This window comes from Marmota monax, unplaced genomic scaffold, assembly GCF_021218885.2.
Source record: "Marmota monax isolate L192 unplaced genomic scaffold, Marmota_monax_Labrador192_F-V1.1 WCK01_AAM20220418_F8-fsc00055, whole genome shotgun sequence".
Classification (NCBI taxonomy): domain Eukaryota; kingdom Metazoa; phylum Chordata; class Mammalia; order Rodentia; family Sciuridae; genus Marmota; species Marmota monax.
In genome coordinates, this window is record NW_026695205.1 from 8,118,651 (window position 1) to 8,134,648 (window position 15,998).

At 34.0% G+C, this 15,998-nt stretch overlaps 1 protein-coding gene across 4 annotated transcripts in view; it reads left to right on the forward strand.

Moving 5' to 3' along the window:
- The window catches only part of Kifap3 (kinesin associated protein 3), a 135,667-nt gene that overhangs the window by 2,543 nt on the left and 117,126 nt on the right, over positions 1–15,998 (forward strand). For all 4 annotated transcript variants that reach the window (XM_058574497.1, XM_058574496.1, XM_046430108.2 and 1 more), the window contains exon 2: positions 15,796–15,927. In XM_058574497.1, the coding sequence (XP_058430480.1) occupies positions 15,796–15,927 (132 nt within the window). The remainder of the gene's footprint in view (positions 1–15,795; positions 15,928–15,998) is intronic.

Genomic DNA, 15,998 nt, shown 5'->3' on the forward strand with positions numbered 1-15,998 from the left:
CTGAATTTGGTCTTTAATACCCCTTGGTTAAAATTTTTTGTGACAAAAGAAAAATTCTCTTTCAACTTTAAATTCAAGATTGTTCTAGGGCAAAAATGCTGCTGTTATACCATTTCTAGATTTTCACGTAACATAGTTTTAGTTTAGGAATATTGTACCGGTATGAACCCTGAGGTATATTGTGCCTTGAAAATTCTCAGCCTTAGCTTACTTTAAAGCCATATTATCTAGATTATAAAAAGTAAAACTGAACCAATCACTAATGTTTGAAGTAAGTTAAAGTCAGAATCTGGAAAGGTTGAAAAATACATTTCTCAATTTTGCCTAATTCTGACAAAATTTTTACCTACTTCAGGTTGGACATATACAGCTGACCTGTATTCAAACAAGGCTAATGAAAATTTATGTTTGGCAAAACATAAATTATTGGTTCTTCAATAACAATTATGTATATTTCCAGCCATATTTTTACTTTTACATTTGTTTTTAACAAGACAGCAGTATTTTTCAGTCTAATTGAGTCATTCCAGTTTTAACTAATTTCAGTGGTTTTATTGTAGCCATAATCTAGTTTCAGAGAAATCTAGTTTCCTTATGTATACATATGTAATATTTGTATATGTTTGCATGCATAATACATTATAGAATCAGAAATTTTGGGTTTTTTTTCTGCTACCATTAGTAGCAGAAAAATTTTTATTTGATAGCACTAAATAAATACCAAATATGTAGGATGAGCCTAGCATTATTCTGGTCACTGGCAAAATGACTAAACAGATATAGTTCATATCCTTAGTAAAATATACAAACTGAATGTAGCTAATACATTCAGTGATTTTTCTTTTTTGTTTCCTCTTAAAACTCTAGTGGTTTTCCATTGTTTTAGAGTGTTTAACTTTTCACCTTATCTCTCTCTGCTGTCCTCCTGCTTGATAATCCATGATTAGCATTACAGAAATAACATCCTTTCCATCCCTGTTTCAGTTTTATGTTCCTGTATGTACATCCTTGGGTTTGGATCTTGCCCTGTTCTTTACCTAGCTTTATCTTTCTGTTTGAGCCAAGATGTCACTTTTCCCAGAAAGCTTTCCTGAGCCTCTCTTTCCTATTCCAGAGTCCAGGTCCGATATACTTGTTCAGTTCTCATGATACCTCAGACCTTATGTCACTCAATATTACTACTTTATTGTTTATATTTCCTTCTGGTCCATAAACTTCATAAGGTTGAGGTACTGTTTGTCTTCCCATTGTATCTCTAGCACAATGCCCAGGACATTAATGAAGCTAGAATGAATTAGAAAGAAATATGAGACAAATTATGTAGGACTTATGAGCTGTATGTAGGGAAGAGTTGAAACTTTATTGCATGCATATTAGGGAACCATCGAAAGCTTTGGAGTGAATAATATGTCATTCATTCATTCATTCAATGGTTATTTGAAATCCTACCATGTAGAAGTCATTCACACAAGTCATAAGTGAATGCCTTTATGGCATTTATACTCCAGCAAAAATATAAAATTTAAACACTATATTATCAGAAATAATATGCTGATACTTATTGTATTTATCAATGATGTATGAAATAAGTTTGGGGCTTAGTGTTTCTGCAAAACAGGCTATTGAGTCTTTGATAGGGACCATATTAAATCAGTAAATTATTTGGGAAAATACTGCCATCTTAAAATTAAGTCATCTAGTCCATGAACACAAGATGTCTTTTCATTTATTTAGAATTTTTAAATAAAAGTTTTATTTAAAAACTCTTTTTAAGTTTTTGTTTGAACATGTGTTTACCATCTTTGATATATACCTAAGTGTGGAGTTGCTGTGTTATACGATAATTCTTTGTTCTACTTATTGAGAAATCACTAAAGCATTTTCTACAGTGGCTGCACCTTGTAAAAATGTAATATTCCCGCCTGCAGTATATGAGAGTTCCACTCTTTCACCTTCTCACCAACATCTATTATTTTCTTTTTTGTTGTTTTATTTTTGTTTATTTTACAATTATGGCCATTCTAGGTCTTGTAAAGTGGTATCTTATTTTGATTTGTATTTCCGTAGTTACTAGTAGCATTGAGCTTCTTTTTGTGTGCTTAGCCATTTGTATTATCTTCTTAAAGTTTTTACAAATGTATTCTGGTTAGTAGATCCTTATACATAATCTGCAGACATTTTGTTCTATTTCCTGGGTAGGGTAGTCTTTTTATTATCTTGATAGCATCTTTTATTGTGCAAAAGTTTTAAGTTTCAGTGAAGTCCAATTTATTTTTTCTTAGTTGCTCTTACTTTTCAGAAACCATTGCTAAATCCAAGATCAGGAAAGCTTCCCTTATGGTTTATTCTAAGCATTTTATAGTTATAGTTCTTAAATTTATATCTTATCCATTTTGAATTAATTACCATATATGAAGTGTGGTAAGGGTCCAACTTAATTCTTTTACATGTGGATATGCAGTTTTCCTAGCATCAACTGTTAATAAGATTGTTCTTTCCATTAATGGTGTGAGCATCTTTGCTGAAAATTAATTGACTGTGGAGGTGTAGGGGTTTATCTATGGAATCTCAATTCTATTCCAGTGTTTTGAACATTTGTCCTTGTGCTAGTACCTCACTATTTTGATTACTGAAGCTTTGTTATAAGTTTTGAAATTGGGATATCTTCCAACTTTGAGATTGGGTCTTCCAACTTTGTTGTTCCTTACCAAGTTGTTTTAGTTATTCAGGGTCCTTTGTGTTTCCATGTGAGTTTTAGGCTTGGCCTTTCCATTTCTGCAAAACAGGCTATTGAGTCTTTGATAGGGACCATATTAAATCAGTAAATTACTTGGGAAAATACTGCCATCTTAAAATTAAGTCATCCAGTCCATGAACACAAGATGTCTTTTCATTTATTTAGTTGTTGTTAATTTCTTAAACAATGTTTTATAGTTCTCAGCATGTGTTGTGTTGAGAGCCACAGCCAAAGGGGCCCCAGCAAACTTCCAGCTGCCAGCTGATGATTGGCTCACAGTGTCCCCAGCAAACTTCCAGCTTCAAGCTGATTGGCTCCTCTGCGGTGATGCTCATTGGGCTGTTTCCCTGCCCTTTCAGACCACGGAGCTGCTCATTGGGGGACTCTTTTGGCTCCGCCCACACAACCCAGCCAATCAGCCTCAAGAGCAGGAGGAGTGGGTGGTGGGGGGGGGGGTTGAGAGGCTTGTGGGAAGCCAGTGGTGGCAGTTGGGCTCTGAGGGAATTCCTGAAGAGTTCGTGTGGTGCAGTGTGTGTGTTCTAAAAATAAAGTTTGTTTCTGCTTGATAAGTGTCTCCTGAATCGTGCCCAGCCAGACTGCAGCATTTGGTGGCCCGTACGGGGAACGAACCCTCCACCTTGGCGTTATCAGCACCAAGCTCTGATGAATCCAAATTTTAAAAGTTTAGAGTAAAAAGGGTTATTTTAAGTTTATCTTTGGGGAATATATACCCATTCCCAATTCCCTCTTTTGCTTTAATAAGTACATTTTAATAGTTTGATGACCTCTTTCAACTATGCCTTGTCCCTGTGGATTGTATGGGATTCCTGTTATATGAGTAATGCCAAATGATGAGCAAAATTGTTTAAAAGAGGTAGAAGTATAACCAGGGGCATTGTCTGTTTTTAACTGTTTTGGAACGCCCACAGTGGCAAAATTTAGTAAGCAATGAGCTATAATATCTTTAGTTTTTTTCTCCAGCATGAAGGGAGCCCATCAAAAATCCGGAAGAAGTATCAACTGTAACATGCAAATATTTTAATTTTCCAAATTCTGGCAAGTGTGTGACGTCCATCTGCCAAATATGGTTAGGTATCAGTCCTCTAGGATTGACTCCAAGATTAACTTGTGGTAAAAAAGTCACACAATTTTGACATTGTTTTATTATTTGTCTAGCTTGTTCCTGAGTTATTTTAAAACACTTTTGTAAAGTATTAGCATTGACATGGAATCTTTTATGAAAATTTGTAGCTTCTTCTAGTGTAGAGAAAATATGTACGTCATGTGTAGTTTTATCTGCTGAATCATTGCCCAAACTAAGGGCTCCAGGCAATCCTGTATGTGACCTGATATGTCCTATAAAGAATGGATCTTTTCTGTCCCAGATTAGACTTTGTATAGTGGAAAACAAAGAGAAAACAGTAGAGGAAGGGGAAATCCTACCAGCATCTTCAAGGGATACTATAGCATTAACTATATACTGACTATCAGAAAATAAATTAAATACAGCATCTTTAAACATCACAAAAGCTTGTAATACTGCATTAAGCTCTACCTTTTGAGCTGATTGTTTGGGTATTAAAAATGTAAAAGTTTGATCAGGTGTAACTATTCCTGCTGTACCATTATTTGACCCATCAGTGAATATATTTGGAGCATTCATGATAGGTGTTTTCTTGTCATTTTTGGAAAAATTACAGGTTGCAATGACCAAAAAGACAATAAAGGATTAGATGGTAAGTGGTTATCAAATGAAACATTAGATTTGCACATGATTATTGCCCAAGTATTTAACTCATTAGCTATCTCATCAATTTGATCCATAGTATATGGAGTAATAATTTTATTGGGAGAAATTCGAAACACTCCCTTTGTTGCTTTTATTCCTTTGAGTATTAATTGTCCTACAGCCTCAGGATACCTAGTAAGAATAGTGTTAGGAGAATAAGATAAATGTATCCATAATAATGGACCTTCTTGCCAAAATACTCCTTTAGGAATATTTTTTTGTTGGTAGTACAATAAATAATAAAGGCAAACTTATATCAATTCTATCCAAATGCATATTTTCCATATATGTCTCAATGATTTTGAATGCCTTTCTTGCTTCAGGCGTTAACATTTGGGGTGAATTTGGATCTGATGGGTGATTTGAGTTGATCTACTCGTATTTTGATTTTTGGTGGATGGACCATGGTTGAGGATAATAGAACTCCTAAATAATTAATTGGCAAATTTAATTGTACTTTATCTATTGCTATCTCTAGATTATAATTTTTTAATAAGTTTGTAAGTGTGGCCTAACATTCTAGCAATGTGTTTTTATCTTTGTGTGCTAATAATACATCATCCATATAGTGAAATATTTGTAGTTCAGGATTTTGATTTCTAAGTGGCTGGATTACTTTGTTAACATAAATTTGACATATAGTTGGGCTTTTAGCCATCGCTTGAGGGAGTACTTTCCATTCATATCTTTGATCAGGACCTTCATGATTCAGTGCAGGGATAGTAAATGCAAAATGTGGACTATCCTCAGGATGAATTGGAATTGAAAAAAAACAATCTTTAGTATCTATAACTAAAACATACCAGGTTTTTGGCAAAGCAGACAATTGGGGAATCCCCGATTGAGCAGGTCCCATAATAACCATCTCATTATTAATGGCTCTTAAATCTTGCAATAATCTCCATTTACCAGATTTCTTTTTGATGACAAAAATGGGAGTATTATGGGGAGATACAGAAGGTTGTATATGTCCTTCCACTAATTGTTGTTTGACCGGGTCATGGGCTGCTTGTATCTTTTCTTTAGTCAGGGGCCACTGAGGAGAGGGGGAGATGTTGAGAGCCACAGCCGAAGGGGCCCCAGCAAACTTCCAGCTGCCAGCTGATGATTGGCTCACAGCAGCCCCAGCAAACTTCCAGCTGCAAGCTGATTGGCTCCTCTGTGGTGATGCTCATTGGGCTGTTTCCCCGCCCTTTCAGACCACGGAGCTGCTCATTGGGGGACTCTTTTGGCTCCGCCCACACGACCCAGCCAATCACCTCAAGAGCAGGAGGAGTGGGGGTGTTGAGAGGCTTGTGGGAAGCAGGTGGTGGCAGTTGGGCTCTGAGGGAATTCCTGAAGAGCTCATGTGGTGCGGCGTGTGTGTTCTAAAACTAAAGTTTGTTTCTGCTTGATAAGTGGCTCCTGAATTGTGCCCAGCCAGACTGCAGCAGTATTGCACCTCCTTGGTTATATTTATATCTAAATATTTTATTTTTAACACTATTATAAATGGAATTGTTTTCTTAATTTCTTTTTCATTGCTAACATATAGAAATGCAATTAACTTTTTAACAAATCCTGATGTGTTTTGCAACTTTGCTGAATTTGTTCGTTCGCTCTAACTGGATTTTTTGTGCATTTTAAAGAATATTCTAAATGTAAAATTGTTATCTGAAGATACAGATAATTTTACTTCTTTATTTCCAATCTGTCCCATTTCCTGAGTTGTCTCTTTGCTACCTTGATAGTGTCCTTTCTTACGCAAAAGTTTTAAATTTGGGGTTTAAATTTTTAGGAAAAATTTTAGTTTTTTTTCCTCCATGCCTCATTGCTCAGGCTCAAATTTCCAGTACTATGTTGAATAGAAGTGTCAAAAATAGACACTGGTCTTGTTCCTAATCTTAAGGGAAGGCTTTCATTCTTACACCATTGAATATTAACTGTAGATTTTCCATACATGCCTTTTATCATGTTAAGGTAAAATCTTTCTTCTATTCCAAATTTATTGAGTGTTTTTGTCATGGAAGGGTGGTGGGTTTTGTCATTTTTTCCCTTCATCAATTAGAGCAATTGTATATTTTTATTCATTCTATTAGTATGTGTTACATGAATATGAATTATCCTTGTTTTCCTTGAATAACTCATTAATGTGAATTATCCTTGTAAAACTCACTTGGCCATGGTATGCAGTCCTTTTAATATGCTGCTGGATTCTATTTGCTTTTATTTTGAGAACATTTGCCTCTATAGCCACAAAGGATATTTTTCTATGTTATTTTCATATCAGGATAATGGTAGCCTCATGAAATAAATTTAGAAATGTTTCTTCTCCTCTTCCATTTTTTTGGGGGGAGAAGTTTGAGAAGGGCTGGTATTAATTCTTTAAATGTTTGGTAGAAATCACCAGTGAATCCCTCTGGTCCTTGGCTTTTCTTTGTTAAGAGTTTTTTTTTGACTATTGATTCAATCTATTGTAGTTCTAGTCATTTTTTTTCTCTTTTGTGTCAGTTTTGGGTGGTAGGTGTATTTGTAAGAACTTATACCTTTCACTTAGATTATCTAGTTAATTGGCATATAGTTCATATTACTCCCTTATAATATTTCTTTATTTTTATAAGGTCAGTAGTGAAGTTCTACTTTCATTTCTGATCCTGGTAATTGGAGTCCTTTTTCTTAATCCATCTAAATAAATGTGTCAGTTTTGTTGATGTTTTCATACAACTTTATTTCCTTGATTTTTCTCTATTCTTTTTCTATTTCTTTTTCTTTTTTATCTTTTATTATATTCATTTATTTTTATGTGGTGCTGAGGATCGAACCCAGGGCCCCGTGCATGCTAGGCAAGCTCTCTACCGCTATGCCACAATCCCAGCCCTTTATTTTATTTCTTATCTTTATTGTTTCTTTCTGTTATCTTGGGATTTAAATTTTGCTCTTCTTTTTCTAGTTTCTAAGGTATAAAATTCAGTTATTGATTTGAAATCTAGCTTTACATTTCCCTCTGAGCACTACTTTTGGAGTATTATTTCCATTTGTATTCATCTCAAAGTGTTTTCTGATTATTATTATTATTATGATTTCTTTTTTCCCATTGGTAGTTTAGGTGTGGGTTATTTAATTTCCACATTCTTGTGAATTTTCTATTTTTCCTATCATTATTGATTTCTAGTTTCATTCACTTGTGAATAGGGAACATAGTCTGTATAATCCCAGTCTTTTAAAATTTGTGAGTTGTTTAGTAACATATGATCTATACAGAAGAATATTCCTTGAACACTTAAGAATAATATATATATATATATATATATATACACACACACACACACACACATACACACACACACACACACACATATACTGTTTGGGGTGGAAATTCCTTTATATGTGTCCTAGGTCTAATTGGCTTATACTATTCAAATCCTTTGTTATTGGCCATCTGTGTAGTTCTAGTCATTATTCAAATTATTATATTGAAGTCTTTAACTAATATAGAAATGTTTATATTTCCTTTTCATTCTGTTAACTTTTGCTTCATTTAGTGGTTAGGTACATATGTTTATAATTTTTATATCTTTTAGACTGATTTACCCTGTTGTCAATATTATGTTTTGGATATGAGGTATCCTCCAAAAGCTCCTGTGTTTAATGCAGGAACATTCAGAGGTAAAATGATTACATCATAAGAATCAGTCCATCCTAGTTTGGGAGCTTTAGGCATGTGGCATGTGGCAGAAGGAGGTGTATCACTTAGGAGAGGACTGTCCTAGAAGGGTGCTTCTTCTCTGTGGACCCCTTCCCCCTTCCTTTCTTTCCTTGCTGCCTTGAGTGAAGCAGCTTTCCTCTCCCATGCCCTTCTCTTGTCATATTCTGCCTTACCTTGTGCTCCGAACAATGGAGTTGGCCATCTGTAGACTCAGACCTCTGATACTGTGAGCCAAAATAAACTTCTCCTCCTCTAAGTTGTTCTTGTTGGATATTTTGGTCGTAGGGATGTAAAACTGGCTAAAACAGTCAGTATATAGTCTTTGTTTGTTTTTTGTAACAATTTTTAAAGTATTTTATCTGATATTTGTGTAGTAGTTCCACCCTTCTTTGGATACTGGTTTTCCATCCTTTACTTTGAAACTATATTCATGTCTTTGGATCTAAAGTGAGTCTCTTATAAACAGCATATACATGGGTCATTTCTTAATTATCCATTCTGCTAGTCATTGCCTGAGAGTTTAGTTCATTTATATTTAAAGTAACTTACTGATAGGGATTTACATCTGTCATTTTGCTATTTGTTTCTGTATGTCATATCTTTTTTGTTCTGAGATTATCCATTGTCCTCTGTATTTTATAGTTTTGATTTTCATTTTTTTTATATATCTTTTAGTCATTTATTTGAGGATTATAATTAACTTCCTAAGCTTATAACAAATTTTGTTTGAGCTTCAGTAATATATAAAAACTATACTCCTGTCATTTTCAACACTCCTTTATATTGTTATAGGTATATTTGTAATTATTATTTTACACATTCTTCTTTTAAATAATATGGAGGAAAAGGCATTTCAAATTCAAAACATCATAATATTGGCTTTTTAAAATTTACCTTTACCACTTTTTTTTTTATTTCTTCACATGGTCCTTTCACTTCAGACTTAAGGACTCCCTTTTTTAGCATTTGCTATAGGGCTGGTATACTCTTAAGATTTTGTTTGTCTTGGAATTTGTTAATTTCTCCATCATTCTCTTGGGTGGTTTCTCAGGATATAAAATTCCTGGTTGACAGTTTTTTCATTCAGCACTTTATGTTATCCATTGCCTTCTGTCCTCCATAATTTTGGCAAAAGGACCCCTTCTACATAATAAGTCACGTATTTCTTGCTATTTTCAAGATTCTCTATCTTGAAAATATTTGGCTTTCAATAATGTGATTATAATGTGTCTTATTGTTTCTTAGGTTCTGTACCCTTAATTTTTTTTTCATTCTGTTTTTCTTTCTGTATCTCAGACTGGTTAATTTAATTCGACCTATTTTCAAGTTTGATGATTCTTATCCTGTCTAGTCAAATCTGCTATTGATAACCTGTTGTAATTTTTTATTTTCATTATTGTATTTTTCAGCTGTATTATTTTTAATCTAGATGCTTTATATATTTTGTTGATTTTTTTAAACATTGTTTTCCTGACTTCATTTAGTTTTTTGATTTCCTTTAGCTCTTTGAGCATATTTAAGACATGTTTTTAAAAAGGTCTTTATCTAGTAATCCACTGTGTGTACCAAACCACAGACAGTTTCTCTTAAACATTTTTCTTCTGTAACTGGGACATGGATTCCTGTTTCTTTGCATGCTTCATAATATTTTGTTGAAAACTAGGTATGTTGAATATTATGATATGCCAAGAAGGGAAGAGGGAGAGAAGACAGAAGTTCATTTCAGATTGGCTTTGTTTGGACATTGGTTTTTACACTTAGCTAGGTGACATATCACTGTACCTTAGCCTTCACTTCCTGTTTGCACAGAGCATAAAGATTAACTAGAAGTAAAAGTTTATGGTCTTCTGAGGTCTTTTCTACTGGGGTGTCCTATCCTAAGCGTGTTCATAGATTTCTAGATTCCTTTTTCTAGGTAGAAAACCTTTGTTCTCCTAAAAGTCTTAACTCCCTTGGACTTTTGAGACATTCAGCATCCCACCCCCCAACTTTTTTTTTTTTTTTGACTCAACTATTCTTTGCCCCAGAGGGCAATAATTTGTGTGCTTGGTTTCCACCTATTTCTTTGACCACATAGCCATGTTGTCCTGATAGAGTTCCAAGTGAGACAAAAGGGAAGCCCCTTGCATCAGACTTTAAGAGGAAACCAGTCAGTTTCAAAATAGATCAACAGGACTGGGGCTTTAGCTCAGCAGGACAGCGCTTGCCTAGCATGTGTGAGGCACTGGGTTCGATCTTCAGCACCACATATAAAGAAAGAAATAAAATAAAGTTACTTTGTCCATCTGCAATTAAAAAATTAAAAACAAAACAAAACAACAACAACAACAAAAAAAAAAAAAACACAGATAAACAAAATACCTAGGGAGCAAGGTCTACTTGACTCCCTCTGGAATCAAGTGCCTACAATGGGAACTTAGACAGCAGTCCTCAAGACAGCCATTAATTTTATGTTAATATAAATGTATCAAAAAATCATTTAAATGTATCAAAAATCATTTGAATGGACATGGTGGTACATTTCTGTAGTCCTAGCTCCTCTGATGACTGAGATAGGAAGACACTTGGGCCCAGAGTTCAAGTCCAGCCTATTCATCAGAGCAAGACCTCATCTTTAAAGCAAACTAAAAAGAAAGAAAGAAAAGAAATTACTTGAGAACTAGGATGATTTCTCTGTCTTCAGAGGAATATTTTTTAATAATATGTAATAAGTGGTACTGAAAATCCAGGGTTACATTAATTAGTTCTCAGGAATTCAAATATATCAAGATAGGCTTTTAATCTTATTGGGGCCCAGTCTGCATCTGTTTCACAATTACTCCTGGGAAGCAGTCCTCCTGTTTTCCACTCAGAGTTTGGAGCTTTAACAGTGCCACTGCTGTTTGATGCAGCCTGTACTACAATTTTTGTGTCCCTAATAAAAGATTCTAAGCCTCTCAGTTATGTCTTTTCAATTAATAAACACCTCTAGGGAAAAGCAGCCTCACATTCAAAGTTACCTCTCTTCATTTTCATTTTATTTTGGAACTTGGCATGGTCATTTTTTTCCTGCCTTATTAGTGTGACTTCAAACAGGTACACACACACACACACACACACACACACACATTATTGTTTTCAGCGTTTTAGATTTTCTTAAAAGGAGCATTGATTTAAGCTACTAATCCTCTCAACCTCCATTACTAAGTTTTATATTAGTAATAGAAATATAAAATTATTTTGATGTTACCCATATGAAAAGCATCAGAAATTATAAATGTTTGTGTAAATATAAAAGCTTATTTGCCCTCTTAAACTCTAAAATATGTCAGAATTATAAGCAGAAATTATAAAACCTATGTGTAGGCTTATAATCTATGTAGATGTAATGCATGTGACAACTATACTATTAAGGTGGGGGCAGGCAATACAACTACAATTTTGTGAAGGAGTACAATATTAATTCTTAAGTATCCTGTGGAAAAAAAGTTAACCAAAGTATTGTTTTGCCTACAGTAACCACTAAAAACAACTTAAGGGCTGGGGATGTGGCTCAAGCGGTAGCGCGCTCGCTTGGCATTCGATCCTCAGCACCACATGCAAACAAAGATGTTGTGTCCACCGAAAACTAAAAAATAAATATTAAAAATTCAAAATAAAATAAAATAAAATAAAAACAACTTAAAATGCATAGCTAAAACATCCAGTAGAAAAATTAAAATGGAATTTTAGAAACCCTAAATAATCCAAAAGATTATTTGAAAAAATAATTTACAATCCCACCAACAATATATGTTCCTTCTTCTCCACATCGTCTCCGGCATTCGTCAATTGTTTGTATTCTTTTTTTATTTTTATTTTTTTTTTAGTTGGGCACAATACCTTTATTCTTATTTGTTTTTATTTTTATATAGTGTAGGATCGAACCCAGCACCTCGCAGATGCTAGGCTCTACTGCTGAGCCACAACCCCAGCCCCCATTGTTTGTATTCTTGATGGCTGCCATTCTGATTGGAGTGGGATAAAATCTCAGTGTAGTTTTGATTTGCATCTCCATAGTTGCTAATGATGTTGAGCATTTTTTCATGTATTTGTTGGTCATTTGTATTTCCTATGAGAAGTGTCTGTGTTATTTGGTTTTTGTTCATGTATTAAGTTTTTTGAATTCTTTATATATTTTGGATATTAATCCTGTGTCAAAAGAGTAGCTAACAAAGATTTTCTCCCATTCTATAGGTTCTCTTTACCTTCTTTTTTATATTAATTTTTAAATTTATATATGACAGCAGAATGCATTACAATTCTTATTACACATATAGAGCACAATTTTTCATATCTCTGGTTGTACACAAAGTATATTCACACCAATTCATGTCTTTATATATGCACTTTGGATAATAATGTCCATCACTTCTAACCCCATGCACCCCTCCCTTCCCCCCCACCCCTCTGCCCTATCTAGAGTTCGTCTATTCCTCCCACATTCCCCATCCCTACCGCACTATGAATCAGCCTCCTTATATCAGGGAAAACATTCAGCATTTGTTTTTGGGGGATTAGCTAATTTCATTTAGCATTATCTTCTCTACCTCCATTCATTTATCTGTAAATGCCATGATTTTATTCTCTTTTATTGCTGAATAATATTCCTCTCTTGACCTTCTTAATTGTTTCCTTTGCTGTGCAGAAGTTTTATAATCTGATGCATCCCATTTATTAACTCTTGACATTATTTCCTAAGCTTTAGGAGTTCTGTTGAGAAAGTTGTTGCCTGTGCCTACATGTTGGAGTGTTGGCCTTATGTTTTCTTCTAAAAATTGCATAGTTTCTGGTTTCTGCATAGTTTTCTGGGTCTCTGATCCATTTTTGAGTTCACTTTACTGCAGAGTCAGAGAGAAGGGTATATAGTCTCATTCTTCTACATATGGATTATATCAGTTTTCCCAGCACCATTTGTTAAAAAGCTGTCTTTACTCAAATGTAATGTATGTTTTTGGCACCTTTGAAAGAATGTGATGACTGTATCTGTGTCAATTTGTCTCTGTGTCTTCTGTTCTGTACCATTGGTCTATGTATCTGTTTTTATGCCAATACCATGCAGTTTTTGTTACTTTGACTCTGCCAAAGGAGTTTTGAAGGTAGCAATAAAAAGTGTTAATGAGGGGCTTTTTTTCCTTTTGGTTTCTAACTTGAGACATTTTATTGTATTTATTTGTGGATGGGAATGAACAAATAATTCTTGGAGAGTAGCTTTGGAGAGACAATAAAAGAATCAGATTTGATTAGGCTCTCTCATCATTTTTTGCTGCTTTGCCCTAGACATTTATTGCTCCCCTGTGCTATCAATTTTAGCATTTCTCCCAATTTATTTTTTCATTTTTATTTATTTATTTTTTGGTACTGAGGATTGAACCCAGGAGTTATTAACCACTGACTCATATCCCCAGCCCTTTTAATTTTTTTTATTTTGAGGCAGAGTCTTGCAGAGTTGCTTAGGGCCTCGCTAATTTGCTGAGGCTGGTCTTGAACTTGCAATTCTCTTGCTTCAGCTTCCCAAGTCCTTAGGATTACAGGCACGTTCCAATCACACCGGGCTGTTATTTTTTAAAATGAGATATCACTAGGCATTTCACTAAAATAAGCTGGGATGAATTTGGTAGATTTCCACTTTGTATTTTCAGCTTCTGCCATTGTCTTGTCTAACACTGTGTTGGACATATGAGCAGATGATAGAGTTTCTCTTTAAGTAGCCTATTGTGCCATGCTATGGGTATGGCAAAGTGCAGGAAGATGCTATGAAGCCCCTTGGTAGGAACTGGATGATTATATGTTGGGTTATTTGTGAAAAATATATAGAAAGTAGATGCTGAACAATCCTGCCATAGAACACATAGAGAGTAGTTTGAACACGTTCTACATTGGCTTTGTGATTTGTTGCATAGTTGTAAATATATAACTGTTTGTTTTTCTTATTATTTGGTCCAACTTTATTTTGCAATAAATTCTTTTGACAGCAACATTTTTTTTAAAAGTACCTATGTATTAAAAAATTAAGAACCACATTATTGTTTCTCAGGAAAAATGATAATGAACGTGACACTAGTTCTCACCATTTATTATGTATGTTATCGGTCATCATAATATCACATGAAATCTAGAAACAAGGGTGCACTTCACAAGTCAGTAATTAAGAATACTATGCTTAAGGAAAGGGCATGTAGCCCAGTGGTAATGCTCTTGCCTAGCATGTGTGAGGCCCTGGGTTCAATCCCACTATTGTAAAAAAACAAACAAACAAAATTACACTACCCAAAGGTGACAATTTATCATTGCAGTTATAGAAGGTGTATTTTTTATTTACTTTGTGATGCATGACTTTTCAATGACATAAAAAGTATGAACTTTTTGTAAAATAGTTTAGCATATAAAAACAAAATGAAGCAAAAGTATTGAAAACTAGAAGAAATTTGCAATTTAAAGATATCAGTTTGATATCAATCATGATGCTTTTCAAGTAGAATATCATTTTATTCCAAAAATAGCTTAAATTTTTTCACCTAATTGATGGCATCCAAGTAAAGCCTTTTGAAATTGTGTCAGTAAACATTCAACATTATTATAAATGCTATATTAAATTAAATTAAGTTTGCAAGTTAAGCATTTAAGATAAAACTACCACATAGTGATATTACAAACATAAATTTTGATGCACATCATTATGATAAAAACAGTTTTCTTACTAAATCAGCAATCCACAACAGAAGTGCACTTGTCATAGGTTGCATGCAGACATAATACATAGCCATATCTAAACAGGCACTTTCCTGTGTACATATATAAATACAGCATCATGAATCCCTAGCTTGAACTTCTGTTCATTATCTTTTAGAATTTGTACCATCCTTTTAAATTTATGTCTATATCTGATTTCCTAATTCCTTGATTTTTGCTGGTTTCTGACTGCTTTCATTCCTTACAAACTTTTTCCTTCTGTATATCTTACTATCACATTAATTGATGATCTAACTAGACTGTAAGCTTCAATGTACAGTAGTTAATTTTTTAAAATAGGAAAGGCAGCAAAATACAACAGACACTAGTGTGGCAGTATGTATAAACGTGGATGTGTAACCAATGTGATTTTGCAAACTGTACACGTGGTAAAAATGGGAGTTCATAACCCACTTGAATCAAATGTATGAAATATGATATGTCAAGAGCATTGTAATGTTTTGAATAATAAAAAAATATAAATTTAGATGCAGCTATCTTTGGTGGGAAAGAGCTAGCTTTCAGATGAGATCATTCTCTCTAAGGCTATCTTAATTGTTTGTGTTTCATTCACTTGCTTTAATGCATGATTCTTTGGGTAAATATATTTTTTCTAAGGTAGCACTATTCATAAAGGTACTTTCTCCAGGACTTGAAATTATATATATGGTATAAAGTTGTAGAAAAGGAGTTATTTCTTGTCCCAGGTTCAGAGTAAATCTGATTCAAAGGCATATGCTAATCCAGTCCATGGAGTTTAGAAGAGAAGCTAAGTTAAAAACCATGGACATTTTATGAGTTTTTAATGTGGCTCTTTTTAATTTTTTGTTATAGGAAAGTTAAAGGAGGGAATATTGATGTACATCCATCAGAAAAAGCACTCATTGTTCAATATGAAGTGGAAGCTACCATTCTTGGAGAAATGGGGGATCCCATGTTGGGAGAAAGAAAGGAATGCCAAAAAATGTAAGTTTTCTTCATTTGTGTACATTTTGAAAGTAGTAAACCTTATACAGACTTTATACAAATCTGATATT